At 44.1% G+C, this 27,493-nt stretch overlaps 1 protein-coding gene and 6 non-coding genes across 7 annotated transcripts in view; 2 read left to right on the forward strand and 5 right to left on the reverse strand.

The window, feature by feature from the left end:
* Nucleotides 1–21,605, forward strand: part of DNAJC5B (DnaJ heat shock protein family (Hsp40) member C5 beta) — a 39,975-nt gene extending 18,370 nt beyond the window's left edge. Inside the window, exons 3-5 of the mRNA XM_077191318.1 lie at nt 11,037–11,250; nt 15,509–15,683; nt 21,250–21,605. Of these exons, the coding sequence (XP_077047433.1) occupies nt 11,037–11,250; nt 15,509–15,683; nt 21,250–21,344 (484 nt within the window). The 3' untranslated portion in view covers nt 21,345–21,605. The remainder of the gene's footprint in view (nt 1–11,036; nt 11,251–15,508; nt 15,684–21,249) is intronic.
* TRNAA-AGC (transfer RNA alanine (anticodon AGC)) lies at nt 1,976–2,048 on the reverse strand. The gene has a single exon. It is a non-coding gene; the product is annotated as a tRNA-Ala (tRNA).
* TRNAY-GUA (transfer RNA tyrosine (anticodon GUA)) lies at nt 2,377–2,465 on the reverse strand. The gene is given in 2 exon segments: nt 2,377–2,412; nt 2,429–2,465. It is a non-coding gene; the product is annotated as a tRNA-Tyr (tRNA).
* Nucleotides 6,076–6,148, reverse strand: TRNAA-AGC (transfer RNA alanine (anticodon AGC)). The gene has a single exon. It is a non-coding gene; the product is annotated as a tRNA-Ala (tRNA).
* On the reverse strand, nt 6,476–6,564 carry TRNAY-GUA (transfer RNA tyrosine (anticodon GUA)). Its single transcript is given in 2 exon segments — nt 6,476–6,511; nt 6,528–6,564. It is a non-coding gene; the product is annotated as a tRNA-Tyr (tRNA).
* Nucleotides 21,606–26,211: 4,606 nt separating the features above from the next.
* Nucleotides 26,212–26,302, reverse strand: TRNAY-GUA (transfer RNA tyrosine (anticodon GUA)). Its single transcript is given in 2 exon segments — nt 26,212–26,247; nt 26,266–26,302. It is a non-coding gene; the product is annotated as a tRNA-Tyr (tRNA).
* Nucleotides 26,303–26,548: 246 nt separating this feature from the next.
* TRNAR-ACG (transfer RNA arginine (anticodon ACG)) lies at nt 26,549–26,621 on the forward strand. The gene has a single exon. It is a non-coding gene; the product is annotated as a tRNA-Arg (tRNA).
* The last annotated feature ends 872 nt before the right edge of the window (nt 26,622–27,493 follow it).

Genomic DNA, 27,493 nt, shown 5'->3' on the forward strand with positions numbered 1-27,493 from the left:
TTTCAGATACCTCAAATATTACAGTCATCCAATCATTCCAGTCTCACACCACTCCCTTGGATTTACATGACCCTCCTTTGCAGGAAATAAGAGACTTGACTTATTTCACATTGCTTCTCAAGCCTACAATCCCTGGCCAGGATAGACACAGCCATGGTGGCTCACTTGAAGCAATAATCCAGAACAGAAGGCACTATCACCATGACAAAGCAGGGACAACTGCAACCAAGGAAGTCACTGCAGAGGTCGGAGTGATGATCATGTCCAGTGACTGACAGGCAGGTCCAGACTGACAAGCCAGGGGTTAGGTCAATGCAGGGCATTCATCTGCATATCAGGTTTGGATCCAAGGTCACTGTGCCTTGATAGCGCTATGGCTGTGGCCATTACTGAGCTAGAGACCAGGACTCCTGATTTTTAACACAGAAAGAAAGTGAAGGCCCAGATGTGAACATAAGGAGAACTCCTGTGCTGATGGTTGGAGGTGCAAACCCCACATGAGGCTGGTGAGGGCCATTCAGGCCTTTTCAGGCACTTACTGCCCACACAAGATGTAATGATCACCATGTGAGAGAACCAGCAGCTCTCCACTACACCAGCAGATACCAACAGACTGTCAGGGTCCTCTCTCTGCTCTGGCTCCATGATTGTGTTTTCAAAGCAATCAGTTTGAATGAGTCCTCAGGGCATCTCCAAGCAGCCCTAAATGAGGGATCCCATCATTTTGCTCAAGATTTCAGCCAGTCAGATCACACCAGCCTCCAAGCATGGAGACTCCAGGGCAGCATTCTTCTCCCACCATGCTGACCTGAGAAGGTGTCAGGTCCTGAGAGGGTGGTCTTGGACCATTTTTTCTGGGATAGCTGTAAAACATCAGGTCCCTAGAAGGCAGTTCTGGAGGCAAGTAACAGGATACCTTTGGGCTAAATTAAGGCAAAACAATGCCAAACAATCAATTAGAAAAATTTCATTTATCACAGCAGCAGTTTAAATTTATTGTAAGTTGAATAAGTTTAAATCTTATTATAAGTTGGATGGCCCATGGCAGCAATGATCTAAACTTTTCAGAACAGCGCATGGGAGCAGCAATTTAAACTTTTAAGAAGAGGAAGAGAAGAAGAAAGAAAGAGAAGAAGATAGACATAGAGGAAAAGATCTGGATCACCAGCCAGGGTCCCAGTGGTGCCTCTGGTTCAGTTCCTTTGGGTGGTGGTTGCACACCCCACCCATCTCAGTTGTGCTATTTATAGACTAACCCTCATGCATGTGCATTTTGTTATTCTCAAACTTTTCAGAAGGGGATTGGGGGCTTCATGGTTTCAATTCCCTTCACAGATGTCAGAGAGACAAGAGCAGTTCTGTCTCATACCTGGTTTTGGAGATAGTTACCCAAGATAAGGAAGCTGATCCAAGGAAAGTGTTATTCTGCATTGAAAGATGCTGTTTTCTAACTGCACTTTATCTCATCAGTATGGAAACTGTCCTTTCCTCTGCTACCAAGTGTTTGAGACATTAACTCTTTTTAGGTTTTAATTGTCTCATAGGTGAGAAAAAACTGGAGCCTCTGCTGCTTCAGTTGTGGCCTGTTGTTTTTCTTTCCTTTATTAATCACCACAGTAAAAGGCCTAACTGTTGAATCAATAACCTCCTGATAAGGCATTTTGATAAGTGCTTGCTTATCTCCCACACAGTCCTTTCTTCTTCAAGATCTGCACTCAACAGCCTCACCTCAAAGGGCAAGTGCACCTGCCAAGAGTCCTGGTGGCTTTATTCTGGGCTCTTTGCACTTGGTCAATGTCTGTCTTATACATGGAGGCCCAAGGATGGGCACAATATTCTGGATCCTTTCCAAAATACGCAGAACAAAGTGAGAGAAACTGTTCCTTCAATTCACAGCCCATGTTGCCATGGACATAGTCCTAGATAATGTGCTCCTCTTTGCAGCACAGGTTCAAGCAAGAGGAATGAAAAGCACTGGAGAATGCGGGCATCGATCCCGCTACCTCTCACATGCTAAGCGAGCGCTCTACCACTTGAGCTAATTCCCCAGGCTGCAGCCTCTGACTGAGGTCCTCTCCCCTCCCAGGCCTGAACCAGCCCTGACCCAGAGTGCCCTGCACCCAAAGCCTGCGCTTCCCATTCATATCACTCTTAAACCATCAACAACTCAACTGATCATGTTCCTGCTGGGTGTGATTCCAGACAACACGTGTGCTCAAAACTACAATTTCCTGACCAGGGTTAACCCAAAAATGCCTTGGCTGTTCAGTCTCTCAAGGTTGGGCAAGAGCTCATGGCTAGACAGATCTTTGAAGGGGAGCCCCTTGGGCAGGACCAAGAGGCAGTGTGGGATGTGTGCCAGAACCAAAAAGTCATTCCTTCGAGCCGGAGTTGAACCAGCGACCTAAGGATGGCCATGCCAGGGAGCCTACAGTCCTCCGCTCTACCAGCTGAGCTATCGAAGGAAGCATGGGAACATGCCCAGGGCCTCGCCCAGCACTTTTGCCAAGCCACAGTGCACCATCATGCCTCTATTACCACATCTTCCTTCAAACAGCCTCAGCTGAGACATCACAGAACCTTGCTCATGTGCTCCATAACCTCTTTCAACATCATCTTCTACAGATGAACTTCCTCACAGCCACACAGAGCTTATCTATATCCTGCTGCATTTTCCCTTCATTCCCTTTCACTCTGCTATCTTCAGCCCTCTGCTCAAGCATAAGATACAACAAAATGACAGCCATCCCTCTGTTTTCTAACAGAGTGTTGGAACATCATGTGTAAGTCCTCTGAACGTCTCTTTCTGGAAACTGAAAGCACCTACTCTCCTCAGTCTGTCTTTAAAGAGAATTCCTTGAGTTCCTTGGTGGTCCTCCACTGAGGCTGCTCTGTTCCATTGATGTCCTTTTCTCTACTTCCCTTGACACTTGAGAGCTGTCAAGCAAAGAGGGAGAACATCAATTCCTCTGCCAAACTGCCCCTGGTAGTCTTGATACAACCCTGGATGTCATCTTGCTCTGTAAATCCAGGGCACACCTTGAATCCTCCCACAGCCCCCAGAGAATAGATGGATCCCTGGCAAAGGGTCGTGTATCCAAGCAAGGGGAATGAAAAGCATTGGAGAATGCGGGCATCGATCCCACTACCTCTCACATGCTAAGCGAGCGCTCTACCACTTGAGCTAATTCCCCAGGCTGCAGCCTCTGACTGAGGTCCTCTCCCCTCCCAGGCCTGAACCAGCCCTGACCCAGCATGCCCTACACCCAAAGCCTGAGCCCCCCTAATCAACTGCACATTACCACCCACCCACTCACTTTCTTGTTAGGGGGGACTGCAGACAACTCCAGGGCTCTGAACCACTGTCTGACACCAAGCGTTCACCCAAAAATGCCTTGGCTCATCATCTTCCCAAAGTCAGACAATGGCTCATGGCTGGACAGCTCATTCTGGGGGTGCCCAGGGGGAAGCAGCGCCAGCGTGGGATGTGTGTGAGAGGCAAAAGGTGACTCCTTTGAGCCAGAGTTGAACCAGCAACCTAAGGATGGCCATGCCAGGGAGCCTACAGCCCTCCACTCTACCAGCTCAGCTATCGAAGGAAACATGGGAACATGCCCCGGGCCTCTCCCAGCACACACTCAGACAACCATTCACTTCCATACCACCCCACATATATCTGCATGACACTGTCCAGGAGGAAAAAAGAAACACTTACCTTAGACCCACATTGCCCAGAAAATCTCATGTCCACAACACCAAACCAGGGCAGACCCAGCCATGGTGGCTCATCCCACATCAGAGGCCTGAGCAGAAGTCACCACCAGGCACTGCAAGCAAGGAAGTCAGTGCAGAGGTCAGAATGATGATCATGTGTCCAGGGAATGCCAGGCAGGTCCAGACAAGAGAGGGTTGAAGTCAAGCAGAACTTCCATCTGCACATCAGTGTATGTGTCAAGAGTCTTTGTGGCTGGACGTATCCAAAGTTATGAGGTCATTTCAGATGTATTAGGGCTTGCAGCACCCCAACAGATGTGATGTGTATCCATGGAAGGGAGCCTAGAGCCCTTCACTCCACCAGCACAGCAATGGAGGGACCCAAATAAGTTCTTCCTCTGTGACAGAGCAGTCAAAGCAATCAGTTTGAATGAGGGCTCAGGACACATCTTTTCAAATCTCCCACAGCAGCCCAAGCTCAAGGATCACTGCAGGTGACTCAAGGGTTCAGCCATTTATGTTACATCAACTTCCAAGCATGGAGTGCACAGCACTCCAGGACACTCTTCTTCTCCTGCCTGTCTGACCTGAGGAGGGAAAAAATGGAATCTCTCCTGCTTCAGTTGTGGCCCACTGTCTTACTCTTCTTCCCATCACCACAGTAAAAGGTCTAATGGTTGAGTCAATAACCTCCTGAGAGGCATTTGAAACCTTCTGCTTAGCTCACCCAAAGCCTGCAGTTTGTGACCATCTGTCTTTCATGTATTATAATGGAATATTTTGGGTTGAAAAGAACTTTTAAGTTCATGTTGTCCAACTTTCCTGCTGTGGGCAAGAGCCTCTTCCACTAGATTAGATAGCTTAAAGGCCCATCCAACCAGACATGAACTTTTGCAGTGATAGGGTATTTTCAAGTTCTCTGGGCAACCTTTTCCAGTGCCTCACCACTGTCATCATAAAGAATTTCTTTTAACATAATCTAAATCTACCTTGTTTTGTTTAAAACCGTTTCTGCTTGTTCTCTCACCATAAGGTCTGCTAAAAAGTGTCTTTGTCTTTCTTATAAGCCTTCTTTATCAATTGAAAGGTTGCTATTAGGTCTCTCTGGAGCCTTCTCTTCTCCAGGCTGAACAGTCCCAACTCTCTCAGCCTGTCTTAACAGGAAAGGTATTTCATCCCCAGTCAGTCCTGTGTCCCTATTCTGGACCAGCTCTAAGCATGTCTTCCTTATGCTAGGGAACCCATGGCTGGACACAGCACTCTAGGTGTGGGCTCACAAGAGGGTGATAAAGGGGCAGAACAACTGCTGGCCATGCTACTTTTGATGTAGCCCAGCATATGACTGATTTTCTGGGCTACAAAGGTACATTGCCAGCTTATGTCAAGTTTTTCATCCACCAGCACCCCCAAGTCCTTCTCCACACAGTTGCTTTAAATCCATTCCTCTCTCAGCATGTACAGATACTGGTGATTGCCCTGACCCGGGTGCAAGAGCTTGAAGGCTTATTTAACCTAATGAAGTTCACATGGACACACTGCTTGAGCTTCTTGAGGTCCCTCTGGATGGAATATCTTCCCTTAAGCATATAAATTGCACTGCTCCCTTTTTTATCTGTAAAGTTGCTGAGGCTGCACTCAATGCCACTCACAATGGCATCATTAATGAAGATATTAAATAGTATTGGTCCCAATACAGACCCTGAGGGACACCACTTGGTACTTGTTTCCACTTGGATATTGAGCTGTTGACTACAGTTCTTTGGATGTGGCCATCCAACTCGTTCCTTATTCATTGAACAGTCCATCCTCCCAAACCCCATGTCCCCTATTTAGTGACAAGGATGTTGTGTGGGATGACATCAAAGGCTTTAGCAAAGTCCAGGTAGATGACATCCACAGCTCATTTCTTGTCCACTGAGGCAATCAGTCTATTGTAGGAGGTCACTAGATTAGTCAGTCATGATTTGTATTCAGTGAAGCCATGTCAGCTGTCTCTAAACACCTCCCTGTCTTCACATGTCTAGATGTATATTCCAGGAGGATCTGTTCTGTGATCTTAGCAGGGTGGCTCTCACTGCTTAGTGGTTCCCAGACATTCTTTTTACCATACTTAAAAATTAGTTTGATGTTTTGCTCCTCTCAATAACACAGGACTCCACTTGAGTAGGTAGGCATAAAGGTGGGCAAGGCTACTGATCTAATCCCAAGTAAACAGAACGATTCAGATACCCCAGTCTACAGCCCTTGCTCCTGTTCCTGTAGTTATCTGTGCAGCCAGCTACAAAGAACTCCTAATAACACCAGCAGGCAGAGGGACCCCAGACAAGGCCCTGTATCCAGGCAAGGAGGAATGAAAAGCACTGGAGAATGCGGGCATCGATCCCGCTACCTCTCACATGCTAAGCGAGCGCTCTACCACTTGAGCTAATTCCCCAGGCTGCAGCCTCTGACTGAGGTCCTCTCCCCTCCCAGGCACCCAGCCCTGACCCAGGGTGCCCTGCACCCAAAGCCGGAGCCTCCCATTCATATCACTCTTACACCATCAACAACCCACCTGATCATGGTTGTGATTCCAGACAACTTCCAGTGCTCAAAATCAATTTCCTGACCAAAAATGCCTTGGCTACTCAACTTGTCAAATTCTCTTGTCCTTGACTCAAGGACTAGAGCTCAAGGCTGGACAGACCTTCGAAGGGGAGCCCCTTGGGCAGGACCAAAAGACAGTGGCAGTGTGGGATGTGCGTGAGAGGCAAAAGGTGACTCCTTCGAGCTGGAGTTGAACCAGCGACCTAAGGATGGCCATGCCAGGGAGCCTACAGTCCTCCGCTCTACCAGCTGAGCTATCGAAGGAATTGCAGGTACTTGCCCCAGACCTCACCCAGGACACACTCACCCAGCACTTTTGCCAAGCCACAGTGTGCCATCTTGCCTCTATTACACATCTTCCTTCAAACAGCCTCAGCTGAGAAATCACAGAACCTTGCTCATGTGCTCCATAACCTCTTTCAACATCATCTTCTACAGATGAACTTCCTCACATCCTCACAGCCAGGATATAGAGCTTACCTATATCCTGCTGCATTTTCCCTTGATTCCCTTTCACTCTGCTATCTTCAGCCCTCTGCTCAAGCATAAGATACAACAAAATGACAGCCATCCCTCTGTTTTCTAACAGAGTGTTGGAACATCATGTGTAAGTCCTCTGAACGTCTCTTTCTGGAAACTGAAAGCACCTACTCTCCTCAGTCTGTCTTTAAAGAGAATTCCTTGAGTTCCTTGGTGGCCCTCCACTGAGGTTGCTCTGTTCCATTGATGTCCTTTTCTCTACTTCCCTTGACACTTGAGAGCTGTCAAGCAGAGAGGGAGAACATCAATTCCTTTGCCAAACTGCCCCTGGCAGTCTTGATACAACCCTGGATGTCATCTTGCTCTGTAAATCCAGGGCACACCTTGAATCTTCCCACAGACCCCAGAGAATAGATGGATCCCTGGCAAAGGGCCGTGTATCCAAGCAAGGGGAATGAAAAGCATTGGAGAATGCGGGCATCGATCCCACTACCTCTCACATGCTAAGCGAGCGCTCTACCACTTGAGCTAATTCCCCAGGCTGCAGCCTCTGACTGAGGTCCTCTCCCCTCCCAGGCACTCAGCCCTGCACCCAAAGCCTGCACCCCCCATTCATATCACTCGCACACCACCAACCCACCCACTCACTTTCCTGCTGGAGGTGAGTGCAGACAAGCCCCATAGTCAGAAGCACCATCCCCTGCCCAAGGGTTCACCAGGAAATGCCTTGGCTGGTCATTTTCCCAGCCTCAGACAGGAGCTCATGGCTGGACAGACCTTTGAAGGGAAGCCTCCTGGGCAGGATCAGAAAAAGGCAGCAGTGTCATTTCCAGATGTGTGTGAGAGGCAAAAGGTGACTCCTTTGAGCCAGAGCTGATCCAGTGACCTAAGGATGGCCATGCCAGGGAGCCTACAGTCCTCCACTCTACCAGCTGAGCTATTGAAGGAAGCATGGGCATATCCTCCTCATGTCCTCTGATACTTCATAGTGTTGTTGTATCTGACCCTATAGAGCATTCTTTCCTGTCTTCAAAATATTGCTATCTTCATTCAGAAGCCCCCTCATCTGACCCACCCCTGTGTCTGAGCATGGCCTGATCTTGCTTTTCAACCTAAGCCACCACTGACAGAGGTCTTGAGTTTATTTCACTTACTTAATTTTCATAAGAGCCTTTATCCATCTTGACACACTTATCCATCTTGAGGGATAGCTGTTTCTCTGTTTGCTGTCACTTTTCTCTCCCAAACTTGCTTGCTGCTGTGGAGGGCTGCAGTGGGCAGTGATCCTAAGGTGGTGAAGGAGAAAGTCATTCACCATGAGAAAAATATGAATGGACATAAACCCATGGTTTTGGTATAGGAAGTAGACTTCAAACTCCTTTGTTCATTTCACTCTCTACTTTTTTGTCTTCTTCTTTTTTGTCATAATGAATCCTATTTATTACCTAACTGGGAATGTCACTTTTCCAGGGACCCACAGGTACTCACAGTACCATATACCTAGTACTTTGTGTTATCTCACACGGTTTTTGTCCTTACTTTTATTGTTTCTTGGGTTGGACCTAACAGAGTCCTTTGTCTCACTCATATGAATTGCACTGCTAATATCTAAATCTTTTTCCCATTGCTAAATCATCTTCAGTTAGTATACATCATCTCAGTGTGCAGAGAGTTGTTTTGGCAATGTACTCTTTTTAGTGAGAACATGTGTCCCAAAATCAAACTAAGAACATAGATTATCTTTTGTTAATTGCTGAAAGTAGTCCTGGTAGTAGTCTAAAACAATACTAGGTAAAGTGAGAGTGCAACTAATGTGTTTCATCTTTTTAAAGTCACATTCTGCTCAAATTCCTATTTTTTATAAGATTGTTTGGGATGTAGGTCAGCCAGAAGATGTCTTTGGGTCTCTGGGAAAAGAAAGAAGGGCTGGAAATTGATTGTCCAATCCCTGCAAACATACATGGGTTTTTGAAAGTAATAGTCCTCTCTTTTTTCCTTTTTTTCTTTTTTTTTTTCTAATTGTTGGGGCCTGTTTTCAGGTAAGAAAAGGGATAGATTGCATAATTTACTTAAATACTTGGATGACACATAATATCATTAGTCACGCAAGACTTAGCTTGTTTTTTCAGTTCTTATATTTAATTTTTTATTGTGTTTAGGGCACATGTTAAACATGACCAAAACTTTGTGTTTAAGGTGAAATATGCACAGTGTATTAAATATGACCAAACACAAACCTATTCATACTATTAGACACATGTTTAAGGAGTTATTTATGACCTATGATTCTGTGACTAGAGTGCAAGAGAATTGAAGAGATCGTTGGCAGAAGCTGTTCCCAGGCTGATATCAGTCTTGATATTGGCAGAATGTCTTCCAGGCAGGAGCTCTTCAGGAACAAAGCAGTTACTTTTTACTGGAGGAGTAACCTATACTGGGACTTCAGAAGGAAATCAAGTAGGACTCTACTCTGAGGTTAAATTTGTTCGAGGAAGTGTAGGCACACTGCCTTCACACCACAAATAGTATTTTTGGTCATAGCAGTTATGGCTAGCTCTCAAAATATTTGGAGCGAATATTTACAAATAGAAACGTAGCTTGGCTGTGATTGAATCAGCTTAAAACACAGCTAAGTCACTTTTGATGCCACTAGAGGTCAGCACTAGTCATTAAATAAACGTCCTGGAGACTGCTAGCTCTTTACTGGCAGTGGTGATTTTTGAAAATATCTACTTCTGTCTATGCTCGTTGTGCAAGTGTGTGTGAGTTCACACCACCAGTGCTTCACGATGGTTGGAAGCAAACTCCTTCTTCTCGGTGCCATGCTTCCCCAGTGCTGGGAGCCAAGCACTGCACTTTTCAAGCTGTACCTCTCCTCAAATGCCACAGTGCTGAGTACAGTCAGGGGCAAAAGGCAGTGACAAACCCTGACCTAGTAAAGGCTTCCAATGGCATCAGCAGCCCAAACTAGTTGGCACTACTCCACTCTCACACCACACAGGGATTACTGCCTTTAGTTCTGGGCATCCCAAAATAAGAAGGATATGGACCTGCTGCAGCAAGTCCAGAGAACGGACACAAGGAAACCCAGAGACATGGAGACAGGCTGAGAGAATTGGTGTTTGGCCTGGACAAGAGAAGGCTCAAGGAAGACCTTAGAGCACCTTCCAGTACCTGAAGTGGTCCTGCAAGACAGCTGGAGAGGAACTTTTTACCACAGCATGAAGTGATAGGACAAGGGGCAATGGCTTTAAACTAAAAAGGAGTGTGTTTACATTAGATGTTAGGAAGAAATTCTTTACTGTGAGGGTCATGAGGCACTGAAACAGCTTGCTCAGGAAAGCTGTGGATGCTCCATCCCTGGAAGTCTTCAAGGCCAAGCTGGATGGGGCTTTGAACAGCCTGGTCTAGTGGAAGCTGTCCATGCCCATGGTGGGGGGCCAGACCTAGATGATCTTTAAGGTTTCTTCCAATCCTAACCACTCCATGATCCTGTGAAAATAACCATTCTGTGATGGTTCCTATGATAATCCTATGACAACCCCCTTTTACTCCTTTAAGGATTGTCTCAGAAGTGCAGCAGTGGGGAACTAGGCCAAAAGACAGGCTCTTGAAACTGGGATTAACTCATTATGCTGTGCCACCTTGTCCTTCAAAAAGATGCTTCCTTTCTATTGTAATTGCTAACTGTGCTCTCCATCATCACTGTCTGGGCTTCTGCAAACACAGACACTGTTTACAACATTTTAATGTAGCTACTATTGATAGGCAATTGAACACAGAATTTCCTTTGCCATATAAGAAAATAATGTTGCCTGGATAAGCAGTGTGATCATCATGTTTTTAAACAACCTTTAAAAAATCTTTATCTTTGCTAAAACCTGCTAAATGATGCAAATGAGTTGGCAATCATAATGCAACAAATGCCTGGGATTTATTATCATGTTGCAATCTGTGCTCTCATCATATATCACTGTCTACTTTAACACAGTAGCTGACTAGGTATCAATACACAAAGTTCATTCTCAGTGCAATAGGCACACCTCTTTCATCAAAACTTTCATGTTTGGTTCCTTTGTGTCACTTTTCTTCCACTGAGTACATCAGAGCTGGAAAAAAGAAGGCTGAACACACAGTTCAGAATTATTATCACTCTGTGAAAATATTTTTTGCAATGTTTTGTGTCTGTATACATGCACATATGCAGATGACTTATTTTCCTTCTGTTTTTTTTTTGTTTGTGTCTCATATTTAAGAAAATTGGCTCTGAAATATCATCCTGACAAGAATCCAGACAATCCAGAGGCTGCAGAAAAATTTAAAGAGATCAACAATGCTCATGCAACCCTGACTGATGTGTCCAAGCGAAACATATATGACAAGTATGGATCATTAGGGCTCTATGTGGCAGAACAGTTTGGTGAGGAAAATGTTAACACCTACTTCATGCTCTCCAGCTGGTGGGCAAAGGTAAGCTGTTATTCTCTTTTGGAAATCAAATGCTACAATGCACACTGACAATTACATACACAAGGAACCCCCTGAAAAACATGATCTCTCTACAGGCTAAAAGGATCCTAAAAAAAGGATATGATCTGACTCTAAACTAAAAACTTAATAAAACAAAATTATCTGGAAAATTGATGGTGGCAGAATGTAACGTAAACTCAGACTAGCACTAATATAGAAAGTTTTCTCTTTTTTTTAACCTGGTATATAATTATAGTACATGTTTTGTAACACTTTCAGACATTAATTAGATTTGAAACTAGTGCTCCAGGTTAATTTTGACTTTCTTTTCTGTAATGACTAAATAAAAATGACTCATTATTCAAACACAAGAAGTCCCATTTATGTGACAACCAATTAATTAATTATTAAGGTACAAATTTAGCTGTCTTTTTTGCTATATATATATCATACAATGCAAGTAAGCAATAATAATACATAACACTATGATTATGGCATGATATATGTGCCTTGGTGATGGAGTGAGAGAAAGGAACTCAAAGAAAAGGTTAGAGGAGTGGAATGGAGGAAGAGAGTAGGACAGGAAGAGAATGATACAACAAAACCCTGCATATTGCTCAAGAAAAAACACAAAAGGGGCTGTTCTAGTCATGAAGGAGTTGGGTTCATTTGTTCCCTTATCACATTGGTGTCCTCTGATGTTTGCATATATCAAATTCAAGTGTTTCTGCAAATACTGAAATGTTACAGACATGCAACACACAGAATTGCAAATGTGGAAAATCCACGCAGTTTCCATCCCACCCATCTCCAGCCACAGCAGCCCAGGAAAGCACTCTGCTGGGCTGTGACAGAATACACAGGAAGATGATCTGTACTGCTTGAAGCAATGTGATGACAGTTTTTATCTGAGAACTGTGGAACCCAGAATTCTCTGTTCAGCGAGGAACAGGCCAGTGCTGCATTGCCCCACATTTCCCTTTTAAGCTGGGAAGTCACTTGGGCACTTTGGGGGTCTTAGAAGCCATAATTTGACTTCTGAATCAGGATGAGGCAGAAGCTGCTCAAATGCAGAAACAGTGCATGAAACCAATTAATAAAGTACGGGTGTTTAAATCAAACTTGCAAAGGTGCTGCCCCTCAGGGGCTGGTTGGATGCTGCCTGCTTGCAGCTGCTGTAGCTGCCTCCTGCTGCAGGCTGGACCCTCCACCATAGCTGCTGTCATCTCCTGATGGATCATTCCCCCTTGTCTTTGCTGCCCACCCTCTCCTTCTGCCTCTTTGTCACAGTTAGGTGGCCTCAGCACTGACAGGGCAACAGCGTGGACTCCTTTAACAGTTTTTGGCAAAAAAGATTTTCTTCACCGTTTCTTTTTTTTTTTTAACTTCTATTTTTCTTTTATTTGGTGATCTTTAATGGAGATTTTATGGAGTATAAAATCCTCTGGGGTCATAAAATCAGGTACAGAAATAACCACTGTGGCTTTGACTCATAAAGAGAGCAGTGGGGAGTAGAGAGAAGCTCATAAGTCTCCAACAACTAAAGGAGAAATGTGAGGTTTGTTCAAGCAAGCTGTATCCCAGAGGTGAGACAAGACATGCTGAAGAGCAAAGTAATTACTGTTTCCTGGTTTTCAAGAATTTTTTACAAAAAAATTTTAAAATGGGTATATATAGTCATTTGAGGATTACCACAGGTGGTTGAATTACCACCCAACCCAAAATCCTGCCACCCCCAAAGCATAAAGGGGCCACCAAGTGGTTTTGTTAGTTAGTTTGGTTGTGGGTTTTTTTTTTTTTTTTTGCAAGTTGAGCTCTCACTATTTCTCATTTGTTTTAACTCATGCACAAATGCTGGATCAATTTGAAATTTTTATATTGGTCATCATAATACTAGTTGAGTCTGAAGCATCATCTGCAGATGACCTCTGTACTCCTGATTTCCTCCATTCTAGTGGAAGACAGTAGGGACCACAGCCTTGGCTTGTTACCTTCCTCACTGCACTCATTCCTCTTCCCAGCATACCCATACTGGGAAAATCTGACAGTTGCAAGGAGTTTTATCATTAGCAGTAAAGAAACTCAAATTAAAGGAGAAATGAAAAATGAAAATTACTGTTCTTTTTGAGAGTGCTAGAGTTTTTAGCAGGCATATTAAACTGGGAACATACAGACATGGGTAATGGGAACTCAAATTGCTTTTCCACTGGCAGGCATAGAGGTTGTTTAGCTGTTTTAGCAAAAACCAATTCACCTTCTACCATGAAGACAGTTCATTGATTAAATAAATAAACTGATTTTTGATTTAACAACTATGATAATATAAGTACAAGAAATGTTGAAACATTAAAGGTATCGTGAATAAACTCAATGTGTTTTTCCCTATACACACTTTCATTCTGTTTTATTTTTTCATTCTATACATTGTGGTGATTTATTCTCCATAATGGCATAAATGATAAACAGTCAGATAACTTATTTTGGGAATTATGGCACTGTTTCAGGTGTCCATTAGAAGGAAAGCATTTTATGACAGAAAGTCTGAGTCCTTCTTTTCATTTAAAAGCTCCTTGCTCACTCTAGACACATGCTTATATTAATATTAGGCATATAAATAGTCTTATTACCTTCAAAGATGCCCCAGCCAGCCCCCACTATCGTTAGCTCAGACATGCATACATAATATTATTTGCATAGCTCCATTGTCTGAGTTTGACAATATCCTGACATTTGTGCTTACTTTCTTCTTCAAGCAGCATATTGTCTTAGGAACACAACAAATACTTGGCAGACTGAACAACTGTCATGCTAAAGCCAGGCTGTACCTCCAACCCATATATAGCTGGTAGCCACAAAGCTGTGCTGCTTTTACCCCCACATTCAGAGAATCATAGAATGGTTTGGTTTGCAAGGGACCTTAAAGATCATCCAGTTCCAAGCCCCCTGCCATGTGCAGAGAGACCTCCCACTAGACCAGGCTGCTCAGAGATTGATTCAACCTGCTCTTCAACACCTCCAGCAATGGGGCACTCATAACTCCTCAGGACAACCTGTTCCACTGCCTCACCACCCTCACAATGAAGATTCCCTCCCAAATACCTAATCTAAATCTACTCTCTTTCCATCTATTTCCACATATCAGCTCTGATTTGCTTTCCAGGAACGTCACTGGTTTTCCTTTGCTCTTATACCATTATGTCCATGAAGAGATGTCCATGGAGATGTCTTCTGTGTCACAAATATCTCCATGTAGTCCTGGATCTACCTGGGGTCAGGAGTCAGGCTGCTGTCATGTCCCCGTGGAGCACAGACTGGCAATGCCAGCCTAAAGGCTCCCCTCCTACATGTGCCATTGCTGTGATGCAGCACACACTTGAACATCTGGGAGCTGTGCTGTGAACCCAATAACTGACCTCTCTGAAGGAAGAAAGCTCTGTAAATTTAAATTTTCTGGCTCTTGACTCTTTCCAAGATCTCTGGTCTTGGCCCCAGGCAATTGTGTTGGCTCTCCTGAATCCTCTATGCTTTGTGCCATGGGGACAAGAGTGATCAAAGGCGAGAACTTCCTGCTACCTGAGTCCCCAGGTAAAGGAACCATAGTCTGAGGACTATAATTTAGGAGATGTCACCTGTGTGGTCCTGCACAAGCTAATGGGGGGAGAGAGAGAGACACCTACAATGGGCAATTCAAATACTCTTATGACTGAAACTTCCCCTGGAAGGGCTTTTAACTTTTCTTTGACTGTGTGGGGAGTCCATAGCAGCTACATCCTAAACTGGATGCCTTATCTCAGTGCCCAAAATTATGTGGGATGCATCTGGGTCTTTGCTTCTTTTTCTCTCAGCTTTGTTATTGACAAGAGCTTGCCAGTAAATAAGTGTTTGCAAAAATGATCTTGGGCAAATGAGTCATTTTAAAGATGGAAATGAGTCATGTTAAGGTGGGTAGGGTTTTGCATACTGCCTGGAGGGGTTTTTCTGAGGACCATCAGCAGAACAGCAGACTTTGAAACCTTGAGCATGTGGGGGCCTGTTGGTTGGTGTCTTTGTGGATTTGGTCCTTAGTGACAAATAGGAGGTTGTGGGTGAGAAGGGTTTTGGAAGACCTGGCCCTTGTTCAGGCAGTGGGACAGCAGGTGGACTCCTCTGAGTGCCGAGCACTTAGGAACCAGAGTTCTGCCTTCATCTGTAAGAGACAGCCACAAGTTTGGGGAAGGTCACCGCTAACAGGACTTTCATCCTGCTGTGTTCAACCCAGGGCCTGTTTGCAGTCTGTGGTTTGCTGACTGGCTGCTACCTCTGCTGCTGCCTCTGCTGCTGCTTCAACTGCTGCTGTGGAAAGTGCAAACCGAAGGCACCCGAGGGGGAACAGCAGGAGTTCTGTGTGTCTCCAGAAGATTTGGAAGAGCAAATTAAGAACGACATGGAAAGAGGTGCGTATTGTAGGGGCTTACTGTGTGGCAAAGCTGTTCAAAACAACCTTCAAAGCCTGTAGTCCAGATGTTCTGCTCACAATGCTGAGGCTGCTTCCAGACTTTAGTGGAGACATGCCAAATCACTCTAGGAAAGCCCACAACCCAGTGAACCTCCCAAATTATCTATTAATGAAAAACCAAACTTATGGGATGTACAACTAAACATTTCCTGTATCTCTTATGAGACACTTACACAATAAATGTCTTAGGGCACATTTTAAGAGACAATGTTCATCCTCTAGCCTCCATGCTCACGTTCCTTTATATGCTAGATCCTATATTCCTACAGTAGGCTCAGCTGGACTGGTGCCTGTCACGTCTGATTGGCCTGAATAAGCTGTCATTCAGACTTTAGTTGTCTAAAATTTATCCCTGCTTGTGGTGGATATTGTACCCATTCAAGAGAAGGCTTCAAGAAAAGATGCCAAGTTTCCAACAGTGAGGTTGTGCAGTAACTGTGGAGAGTATGCATGGGAGCTACCATGGACCTGTCCCTCTCCCATCCAGCTCCCAAGCTTCTCACTCTCTTCTGCAGTAGCAATTCTACCTTACTCAGGCCTTGGATAAAATCCAGGTGTAAACTAATCCTCTCAAAAATGTCTGTAGTTCCTGGCCCATTTAATTCTCTGGTGTGCTTCATGGTGGAGCAGACAAGTGCTAACTTAGGGGCAAGAGGAACAGGGAACTTAGGAGACAGCAACATGGGCCTGTGGCAGCAGAATGACCTTCACAGCAGGTCAGCCTCTTTTTTTGCCTTTGCTGCATCCCCCCAGCTGCACGTTCAGATTTTGGCTATGCCAAGGGATGATGGGGATGTTTTCATAATTTGACACTAGTATGGGATACATGCTCTGAACAAAGAATCCTGTCCCAGTGTGCCAAAGTGGGGCAGTTTTGCCTTCATATTCAGGGGAAGCAGAAACATCTCAAACTGGATAGATATGTACAGAGTGAGAGATGCAGTGACCCTTGCTCCAGCAATAAGAACCCAAGGTACCAGGGAAGGACTGGAGACACTTTTCAGTTGCAAATGTACATAAACTATGATTAAGATTATGGTTTTTTTATGAGGAAGGACCTAAGTCAGCTCACTCATTTTCTCTTCCATTGTTATGGAAGATCTTATACTGTTATATTCTTATGTTTATTATGCTTAAAATAGCACTGCCAGATTGCAAATGTCATGTTCCCTTAGCAGTAAGAAATTTCCCCCCCCCAACTTTTCACACAAATTTACCCTTCCACAAATATGTAACAAAACACTTGTAGTAGTTGAAACAAATGCTATTTTTATAACTGCTATGCCAATGTGTGGTGGTGTTTTTAAACTGATTTTGCCTAGAGGCATATCAAGGTAAACACAGTCAGCTTAAAAATTGATCATACTTAATCAGTCTCTGCAAAGGCAATAAAAACTACTTGTGAAAACTTTATAACCACAATACCTTGAGACAAAACTAATAAACTTTACAACATTAGGCACCTGAAAAGTGCAAATCTAAAGTGGGTCTTGTCCTTCATGAGTCTCTGATACCAAAGCCAAGTCTAAAGTAGAAGTATGGACCTTTGAAGAATCACAATGCTTAATTTCTGCCCATTTTCTTAATTTGTTTATTTTTAATTTTGTTTATATTTATTTTAATTCTCCCTCAAAATCCAGAACAAAATTCCCCAGTGCTCTTTCTTTCTGGCACAGGTACCAGAAGGTATTGGTATTCTTTAATTTTAGGCCCCCTTGACATCCCTTTACTCCCACTGAGTCCCACTGAGACCAAATTAAAAATTAATTTTAAATGCTTAGCAAAGTACCAGTCTGAAAAAATAACATAATATGGAATTTCATGTTTTAAGTATTTGGAAGACAGTATTAAATACATAGGTAGGGTCTGAAGGAAACTAGATCTTTATACCTTTCCTACCCTCCTCTTCAGTCTGGCTACATTTTCCTCCTAATCAAAACCAGCAAGTCTCAGTAAAGCAGAATTGTCTTTATTTTAAAAGAAATCAACATATAAGGAATAAAATAAAAGCTTTATGACAAAGAGTAGCACGAGCATCTTTTCTGCAGCTGAAAGGAAAACAGGCTATGCATTTAGGAAAAAAAAAAGAATGACAACAAGATCAAAGTGTGCTGCCTCCCTGCCTTCTTCCCTTGTCATCCCAACTTCAGGCATGCTGGCCAGAAAGACACAGCTGACTTTTAGAATAGCAAAGACTGGGCTTTTTTGAATGTTGAGCCATAGAAATTAATACTCATGCCTTCCTTTAGGTAAATAATAGGAATGTTCCTGTATGTAATTCAGAAACAAACTGTGTAATTCAGAATCACTTGTGCAGCAGATTTAATTTTGGAAGAGGAGATTCTATTAGGATCCAAGTTCTTTGCATGCCCTCTGAGCACAGACTGAGCATTCCAGCCAGTAATTAATTTCTCTGCTTCCTGCTGTCCCCAGCATCTACAGTATTGCTAACCAGAACTTCTCACTGAGGTCAAATGTAGATTTTTCAAGCTAAGGCCCCACTAAAAACTATCCAAATATTTTTTTAATCAGCCATTGTTTTTCTGAGGAATGCATCATTGATAAAGCATCAAAATTCCTGATGCTACAAAGCTCTGAGACTGAGCCCTTAGCAGTTGTGCTCAATGGGAGCTGCCTGCTGCTGGCTGCACTGCCCAAAGGACTTGAGATTTAGACCTCAACTGCCATGTCAAACTGGCATGACTAGAATAATTTTTCAGTTCCTCACATTTCTCAATAACAAAATTAACGTTTTACAGAGTTGATTTCATTCCTCAAACTAACATACCATAAAACATAATTATTAGTGAAAAAGAAAGAGGTGTGAGGCCAAAGGTTCAGTGATCCATTCCCTAAAATGTAAGAGCAAAGTGAGTTGCCACTGAAATCAACATAATCATGCCAAAGGCTTCAATTCTGTTGATTTTCTATTTCTCTAGAAAAAAAAAAATCTAGGGGAATTCATATTCCTCTAGAAAAAGGGTTTAGTCAAATAAATGTCACTAGTTCTAGTGCTCAGCTAGTTCAATGTCTCCCTTGGGAGCTTTGTTTTACAGCATGTATTTCCAGGGGTAAGATGACCATCAGAACTAAAGGAAATTAGAGGCTTGCAAGCCCTGGCACATACTTAGCTTACAAGGATTTCTCCTCATAACTATTGATTTGTACCAGAGGACTCTGACCTAATATAGAGCAGAAAACCAAAAATTAAATGTTACGTTTGGGCTACTACATTTTAAAGATGACATTTTTTAGTGTTTCAGATCAAACATGACATTAGACAGGTGCAAAATAAGGTAATCTGTGGTATCCTGCCATGTTGTTACAGGTAACCTGTCAAAATGCACTGGCAGAGGGAAGTATCACTCGCTTGTCTGCAGCACAGACACGTGCAACACTTCATCACTTTCCCACACACATGGGGCAGGTTGACAGATTTTGCTTCCACTGAAGTTGATGGCAAAATTTTTGTTAACTTTTGTGTTCCCGGAGGAGGTGGCATTGGAATTTGGATTGCCTTTGTACTTCAGGCTGTAATGATGCACTCAAAGCAGTTTGGCAGGTCTGTTCTCTCCTGTTCGGTTATCGTTGTAAGAACAAAGCAAGGCATTTCTAGACCAACTTTTATTTTACAGAAAATGGATTCTGGGAGAGAAAAAAAAAAGGACAAGAATAAAAGAAGCTGAGTAGAAAAAATACTTTCCCAACTCAGAAGCAAAAAGTTTTTATCACTTCATTGTCTCCTCCACACTCCATATGATACAAATGTAGGCGAACAGTGAGCAGGAGCTATCTATAGAAAGCAGTTTAAACTGTGAATTCTGCCTCACCTCCATTCTGCAGCTTGCCATTAGCAGACTATATTTGTACAGTTTATTATGCTATGGGTCCCTGTTCTGCTAAAAAACCCTATAATAAATCTTAGAAGGGTCCAAGCAGCAAAATGCTTGGTGAGAGTGTCAGCTAAGAGCTGTCTGCAGATCAGCTGGAGGCAAGGCGACAGATTTGCAGTGGGTCCTGCTCTCCTGTTGCACACCTGGGTATCACAGCAAAATGAACTGCTAATCTCTGCCCTCCATCAACAATCTTCCAGAAAATGAACAACTTGGAGGCAGAAGTGGGTGGGAGAGAATGCTGCTCAGAAATCTAGAAAACACACAGCAACTTAAAAATGGATTGGAACTGCCAAACTAATATGAGCCTGAGCTGAGCTCAAAGCATTAATTACTCATAGACTTTTAGAAGTTATGAAACACGTCTGTCTTTGACCTTGTGTCTAAATATGGAATTGCCCATACAGAGAAGCTGCTTGGCATTTAATCATTCTTGCCTTTCACCTTGACAGAGTCAAAGTTGTTCTACCCCCACTGAGTGGAAGCCGTATGGCATGCAATTAGATTCCTGCTCTGGGTTAAGTTACTCCTGTACATTACATCTTTTGCCCATGATTCATCCCATCAACTGTCATGTAAACAGAAGGAAATGTCAGATGAGATTTTTTTTCCCTGAACATTTGGTCATTTGGCAAAAAAAGTCATAATTTGTATTTGATTACTGTGAAGACTTTGTTAGTATCAAGATATAGACAGTCCAAAGTTTTCAAACGAAACATTTCACTAAGATGGCTGAACTTGTAAAAGTCAGTCTCTGAGACTTGAGTACTTCCCTCCCTCCAAAAAACATGTGGGTTGGAAAGAGGCCCAGAAGAAGCTGGCTTACTGCACTTTCTAAACCTTGTTCTTTATCAGACGGAACACAGTAGCCATCAAACTCTGTAAAGACTTCACTTCTACTTTCCTCCACTCTACAACAAATGAATTTTTATAGATATATTGGAAAAGCAAACACAAAATTGCACGGAGTGAGAAAGTACACAGCAGTAAGGATTTATAGAGTGATAATATGAAGTTTTGGCAGTTCCAAATTCATTAAAATAGTAATTCCCAGAGTCCTATTGCATATACATTACATAAGACTTCAAATTCAATTTAACATTTTTATTTAACTAGCTGGCTTTCAGGATAGATATGATTTCTCTCCGCTCAAGTGTATTACTATTACTGCTCACGTATTTTTTCCTTTTAACTCTCCTCCTTCTTTACTGTTAACTCTGCCTTCTTCAAGACTCATTTCTGTCCCATTTTCACAAACATTGTCAAGGTTAGTGCTTGCTGACTCACAATAGCTCTGATTATATTCAGCCATTTGTAGGAACAAGCACTTGCTATTAGAACAGGCAGGAACCTTTAGCCTGCAAGCTCTGCCAAGAACCAGGCAGAGCAAATGTCCAGTCTAACAGCAGCAGCAACACCCAGAAATCTGCCATTGTATGAGGACTAGGAGGAAGAGCATTTGTAGGCTTGGTGTGGGCAATGTCACCTTGTTGGTATCCACACAGCTGTAACCAGAAGAGCAAATGAAATGTTGTGGTGCTAACAAGAAATCTGACTTTGGTAGCAAGTGAAGGGTTCTTAAAGTAATCTTTGTTGTCCTCTCCAATTTAGATGGAGAAACTCCTATTACGCTTCAGCCGACTAACGTCACTGAGAAGACACAACTGATTGGGGACAGCCACCGGAGCTACCACACTGAGTCCTAGGGCAGGCCAGGGACCTGCTGAGCTTCTCACTGACTCTCACAGTGAGAAAAACATGAGATAAGTCCTGCAGCCTGTGTTCACAGTTGTCTTTAAGCTAATAAAAAGTAACCTGAGAGTAATTTCCTACCAAGGCAGAGTCTGGCTCTATGCTACTTCCAATAGGTTGATACCTGCACTGTGTAGGGATATACCCATGGCCTGTACAGAGCATGCTGGTCTCTCACAGCTTCAAATTGTCTTTTCCTCTAATTATATTCCCTTTGGGATAGCTGGCCTTCTCCCAGCCTGCATCTGTATTTTCACCTCCCAGACGCAGTCGTGAGTCCCTTTATGGACACACTAGCTGTCCCTCCCTGCCCCAGGAACTTTCCCTGGATGCAGCAGTTTTGCTGGATGGGAAACATTCCTGTGAGGGAGCCCCACAAGTGCTCTTCAGCAGGTCTCAGAGAGAAAGTTGGCACGACAGATGGGGCTCTCCTTCCCAGAGAAGAAGTGCTCTTTGGAGGGCAGCTAGTGGCTTGCTGGGACCCAGCTCTGGCAGTTATAAATCCTGAGCCAAGACAAAGTGCTAGGAGATTTTTCTGATGGTTGTTACAGCGCAGGTCACTCCAAATCCAGGAGCCTCATCCAGAAGCACACGTAGGCTCTGCATCTTTCCCAGCAAAAGCTGCAAACCCATGAGACAAACCCTGGGCTGTCCCAGAGCCTCTCTCCTCCTCCCAGGGGCCTGTGGCAAAGCTCCTCCTTTTGGTTCCCAGCCAACAGCTTTCTGCCAGCTGGCTTACTGCACCGTGCCCTTGGCTCGTGGCCCTGCTGCCCTGCTGGCACTGGGCTGGGAGCCACCACACCAGCACAGGCACTGGGGCTGTGGGAGCAGCAAGGACTTGGCAGGGAAAGCAAGCAGCAAAGGAGTGACCGTCCTCCTCAGCAGCTCATTGGGGTAAGACTGAAACCTCCCTTCTGGGCCAGGCACAGGGGCTTTAAGAGCACATGGCATAATTTTAAATAAAGAGGCAGGAATGAGGTGTATGTTCAGGTGCAGCACTGCACAAATCAGTGGAGATACATGTGGGCATGGCTAAAGGAAGCATGAAGAACTTAGGCTACTAATTTGTAAGAGCTAAAGGAATACCTCTTAAATCTTAAGCTTAGCACCTCACTGATTTGACATAGTAGTTTAAGCCTGAGGCAGCAGAATTTCTCCTTATTGATCATTTTACATCAATCATTGTCAGTTCTGTGTATTTGCTATTTTTGCATGCTGTGGTCTAAAGGGGGGGTCACAGTGTTCCACTAAATTATACAGACTTGTGAATATATAACTAGCTGAAAGTGTTGTTCCCTTTCTTAAAATTGGATCCCAGAGTTGTGAAACATTATTATCTTCCTTCTATTCTCACTTTTGACATCAAATGTCATTCCTCTAAATATATTGGGAAAAGAATGTGTTTTATAGAACCAGCTGTAACTTCAAAGTCAAGACATACTACTTTCAATGTTTCTTAAAAAGTCCCATAACACAAGGATATTTTCAAGACCATTACTTCCTGTTCCAGTTATATATCTGTTCCCTGGATGCAGGCACTGAGGACAGCCAACATGCACACTGCCCTCAGAAATGGCCCTGGTTTTCTGCTTCAGAAATGAGAGAAGATGCTGACATGGCCAGAGTGCACAGGCACTCACTTCCCTCCTACCCACAGGCTCCTCTTTGTCCTCAGTTGCAATGGTTTTGGAAACCACTCGTGTGTACGTAATTCCAGACCACCATCCTACCTGCCCACTGAGGATGTGCCCATCCAACCCAGCAGTGCCAGGAGAGGGGGCAGGTGCCACCATCCTGCCACTGAGGAGGCATGACCCCAGAGGCTTGTCTTTCCAGTGGTAGCCCAGTGCTGCACATCTTCCTGTCAAGGGGATGGATCAGAAAGCTCTGGAGTGCTGTGAGATGGGCAGAGCCCAGAGACTGGGCACTTCTCTTTTGCCTTTCTCCACTATTCCCCTTTTCAGGGTGTTTGTTCTGGCGTAGGATGTTATCCCCAGTGAAGGAGCAGGGAGAGCACATAGTACATAACAAATCTGCAGGTGAAGTAATTTCCTAAGTTTCACTGTCTGGTAGGGAAATTTAGTGTGAAAATGTCCAAATGTTACCTAGTGACTATTTCCACCAGAGAGCTGAAAGAGGCACTGGGAGAAAAGTCTGGTGTAAAGCTGTGTTTTATAAGTGGAATCCTTTCCCATATGAAATCCATCCTACTTTTCCCATGGAAGTCACTGGGAATTGCACCCTTGATTTCAACAACAGCTACAGAGCAGGCCTAAAGCTAGGGAGGAAGAAGCAAATCCCATAATAGCAAAAGCAACTGGGGAATTTTTTTCACACGCAACACCTCTGATGGGTCTAGAGGGCCAGAGCCAAAGTTCACCAAAACCAAGGAAATTTTCTCCATGGGCTTGAGATGTACCACAAGTCATGTGGTTCTTATTTACACTTTCTAAATGAGAGCCTTTTCTTGGGAAAGATTTATGGCTGGATCTCACAGTGTGAAGCAAAGATGGACAAGCTGCTGCATGTTTTACAGACACAGGGCTCTGTACAGAAGAGCCACAATGCATTAGTTAACATGTCAGTTAGCAAAAAATCTCAGAAGAAACCTGTGACCAAGCCTCTGAGGGGGTTGTCCAGGACCTGCAGCTTAAAGATTTGAGTGTCTGAACTCATGGTTTAATTTCAAATAGGTAACTTAGTTTTTAAAGTACCAAAGCATTTGTGTCTCTCATTGATGTGAAGATCAGTATTCTGAGGACATGTGGAGATAGAATGATGAAGGATTTCAGGACTTAGCTCTTCAATGTGCTTTTACTCTGTTTGCTTTTCAGAAACGTTCCTAAAATGAACACATGCTAACATTATCTGCTTTTGTGTACAGTTCAGTTGCACACCCAGAAGTCTTGTCAAAATGTACATATTCCTGATTTATTTCTGTTTTGCTACATTTATTTATATGTAAACTTCCATGTATTCAAATCTACCTTGGCTGTCAATCACTCTGACTAATAAAGGTTGTATGTATGAATTGTAGCACTCCCTTTACCTTGCCACACTATTAACAACTTCATTCCAGTAACAGCTAGAGACGCTGTTGAGACAGCTGGCCCAAGTTATGGCTTTGCTCCCTGGCAAGTGTCAAATGACAGCTCAGGGTTTCCCCGAAGAGGAACTTGCTCTTGGATTGCAGCAGATGTGCCCGCCCATGCAAAGCAGCCAGACCCATGGCCTCACATTGTAAATCCTTTACTTAATGCAGAATGCTTGTAAAAGAAATCATCAGTGTGACAAAATGATGTAACACAGTAGTTTCACTGGAATCAGGATCTCTAAGGAACAATTTCCTCCTGCAAAAGGTGTGTGCAGAGAGCGGAACCATGGTGCTGCTGAGGACAACAGCAGGCATCCTGAGAAATCCAGCACCTCACTCTGCATCTGTTCAAGAGCCAGCACAGAGTGCCAGAATATCTGGGCATGCTACAAGACAGGAATATTTGTCACTAGGCTGGTATTCAGCCTCTGTGACCACAAAAGCCCAAGCATTTGAAAAATGGACAAGGGGCAGCTGTTTTGGCTGTATGTATCCTCAAAGATCTGTTCCTTTGTGTGCTTAGATATTAGCATATACCAAGACTCACTCAAAACTCAGAACAGGCAGCATAGACAATTTAGGTGTACCACCATGTAACTAGTTATTTAGGCAGTTTGTGCACTTTCACTCTCCACAACAAGTTTGTGGGATAAGCCACAATGCTTAATACAAAAAACTTCAAACATAATTGCATGTCACTTAATTTGATTGCCTACCTTGTATAAGAATGAATACCAATATGATTGCAGTCAAAAAGAATTACATATCTGCCTCTTTGTAGAATAAAATCATTAAAAAGAATTGAAGAAGAATGCTAAACTGAGCACAGTTAAAATTACTGATTTTTTCCTATGTTATCATTTCCTGTAGAAGAGAAAAGAGTGTGCTGTTACAAACCAGGGAGAAAGACCACAGATGACCACAACCCCTTTCCTTCCCTCCACAAACTGAAGTCAGCTCTCTCATCTCATCACATCTGGCTTCTCCTTTCACTTTGAGAGATGAATGGGTAGAGAGTTTCAGACAAGAGGACTTAGTTCTTTGTGCCAGTTTCACCTGTCCCAGGGCTGGGAAGACAGTAAGATGGGACAACTTATAGGTGTGGTAGCTGACACCTATAACAGATAGACCCAGTAAGGACACAATTTTCAGCTAAAGGCAAGAGTCAGTACATGCTAATCTTAGAATGGGCTGGGTAGGAAGGGACCTTAAATATCATTCCATTCCAACCCCTGGCCATGGGCAGGGATGTGTCCTGTCCAGCCTGGACTTGAACACTTCAGTTGGCTGGATAAGAAAATGTGTTCCTTTTGTGGCAGTATGTGCAGATACAGCCTTATGCTGTAAAAACAGTGTCTAGACATTTGGAAGAGAGGAGACTTGGAAAAATGACCTTTGGAATTTCAACATCCTAATTAACTGCGATGACACAAAGGGATCTCAGCCGGTATCCTCCTGCACTGACTTGCTTTGTGGCACGTTGGAGTATGAGCACACATCTTGTTTTCCTTTAGAAATTCAGGAGGTGTTGGCAGTCTTGCATTAGGCTCAGCATTCTCTGCTCCCACAGGAACAGTCGCTCCTGAAAGTGAGACACAGTGCACAGGCTCGGTTTACGATGCGGCTGGAACTCTTCTAGAAAAGCAACTGTATCTGCCAAAGGCCAAAGAGACAATTGCTAAAGAGGATGTTTGCATGGAAGGGAGAAAAAAAAAAAATTAAGCGTCTCCTTCGAGCCGGAATCGAACCAGCGACCTAAGGATTCCCGTGGGGCGTAACCGCTACAGTCCTCCGCTCTACCAGCTGAGCTATCGAAGGGACCTGCCACTCACGCCGCCGCCGCACACCAAGACCACAGCCGGCCCGCCCCGCGCATGCGCAGCACGCAGTGTCTTCGGGCGGGCCCTACGGCCGATCGCGGGGCAGGGCGGGAAGGCCGGGAGCGCCCCCTGTCAGAAGGGCGGGACGGGACCCGGGCCGTGAGGGGTACCCGGGGGTGCGGGGGGCGTGCGGCGCCCTTGCTCTCGGGTATAGAACATAGTGGGGAAGAGGCCGGTACATGTGGGGCCAGTGGCGCAATGGATAACGCGTCTGACTACGGATCAGAAGATTGTAGGTTCGACTCCTGCCTGGCTCGCATGACTTTTTTCTGTTCTTAGCCGTGATCGCGCGCTGAGGGGGTCATGGTTTTCCTTCTGATCTCACCATCCTGGCTTCTTAGATTTCTCTTTTCTTTTTCTCACCTGATCTCATCATCCTGACTTCGTCAGGAACGGGAGTGACAGGACAAGGAGCAGCAGGTACAAAATGAGAGGGGAAATTTAGATTAGAGATTAGGAAGAAATTATTTGCTGTCAGGCTGGTGAGACACTGCAGTAGGTTTCCCAGGGAGGCTGTGGGGCTCCCAGCTCTGGCAGTGTTCAGGATCAGGATTAGGCCTTGAGCAAGGCCTGATAAAGCCTGAACAAGACAAGTGTATCTTGGTGGGAGGTGTCCCTGTCCCTGACAGGCAGGTTAGGACCAAATGATCTGTAAGGTCCCTTCCAACCCTTAGAATTCTTTGATTTAACCCCATTTGTCTGCCTGGTAGTGCTGTGTTTTCCAAAGCAAAACACCACTGTAGGCTTAGATTTTTCAATTTTTTTTTTCAAATTACCCCGATTAACACACCATTACATTACACAGGGGAGAAACCCCCTGGCCCTGGGAGAGGAGCAGAGCAGTGTACTCCACATTGGCCTGACATTCTGTGGGTACTCCCACAGGTGACATCAAAGAAAACCACCAGGAGGTCTCTGGAGGCAGCAAGCAACCCTGCTGTGATTAGGAATGTTGTTTACATCCTAATTATCCCTTAGTCTTCAGAAGTGCAAGAAGATCCGTGCTGTGCAGTTGCATGAAAAGTGTGTGATTTTGCAACAAAACCCAAACATTTTCATTTACATAAAGGCTATGCAGTGTATGAAGAAGAGTTTGCAAGCAGGAGAGGCAAGGAAGGCATTCCCTATG

This window comes from Agelaius phoeniceus, chromosome 1, assembly GCF_051311805.1.
Source record: "Agelaius phoeniceus isolate bAgePho1 chromosome 1, bAgePho1.hap1, whole genome shotgun sequence".
Lineage (NCBI taxonomy): Eukaryota > Metazoa > Chordata > Aves > Passeriformes > Icteridae > Agelaius > Agelaius phoeniceus.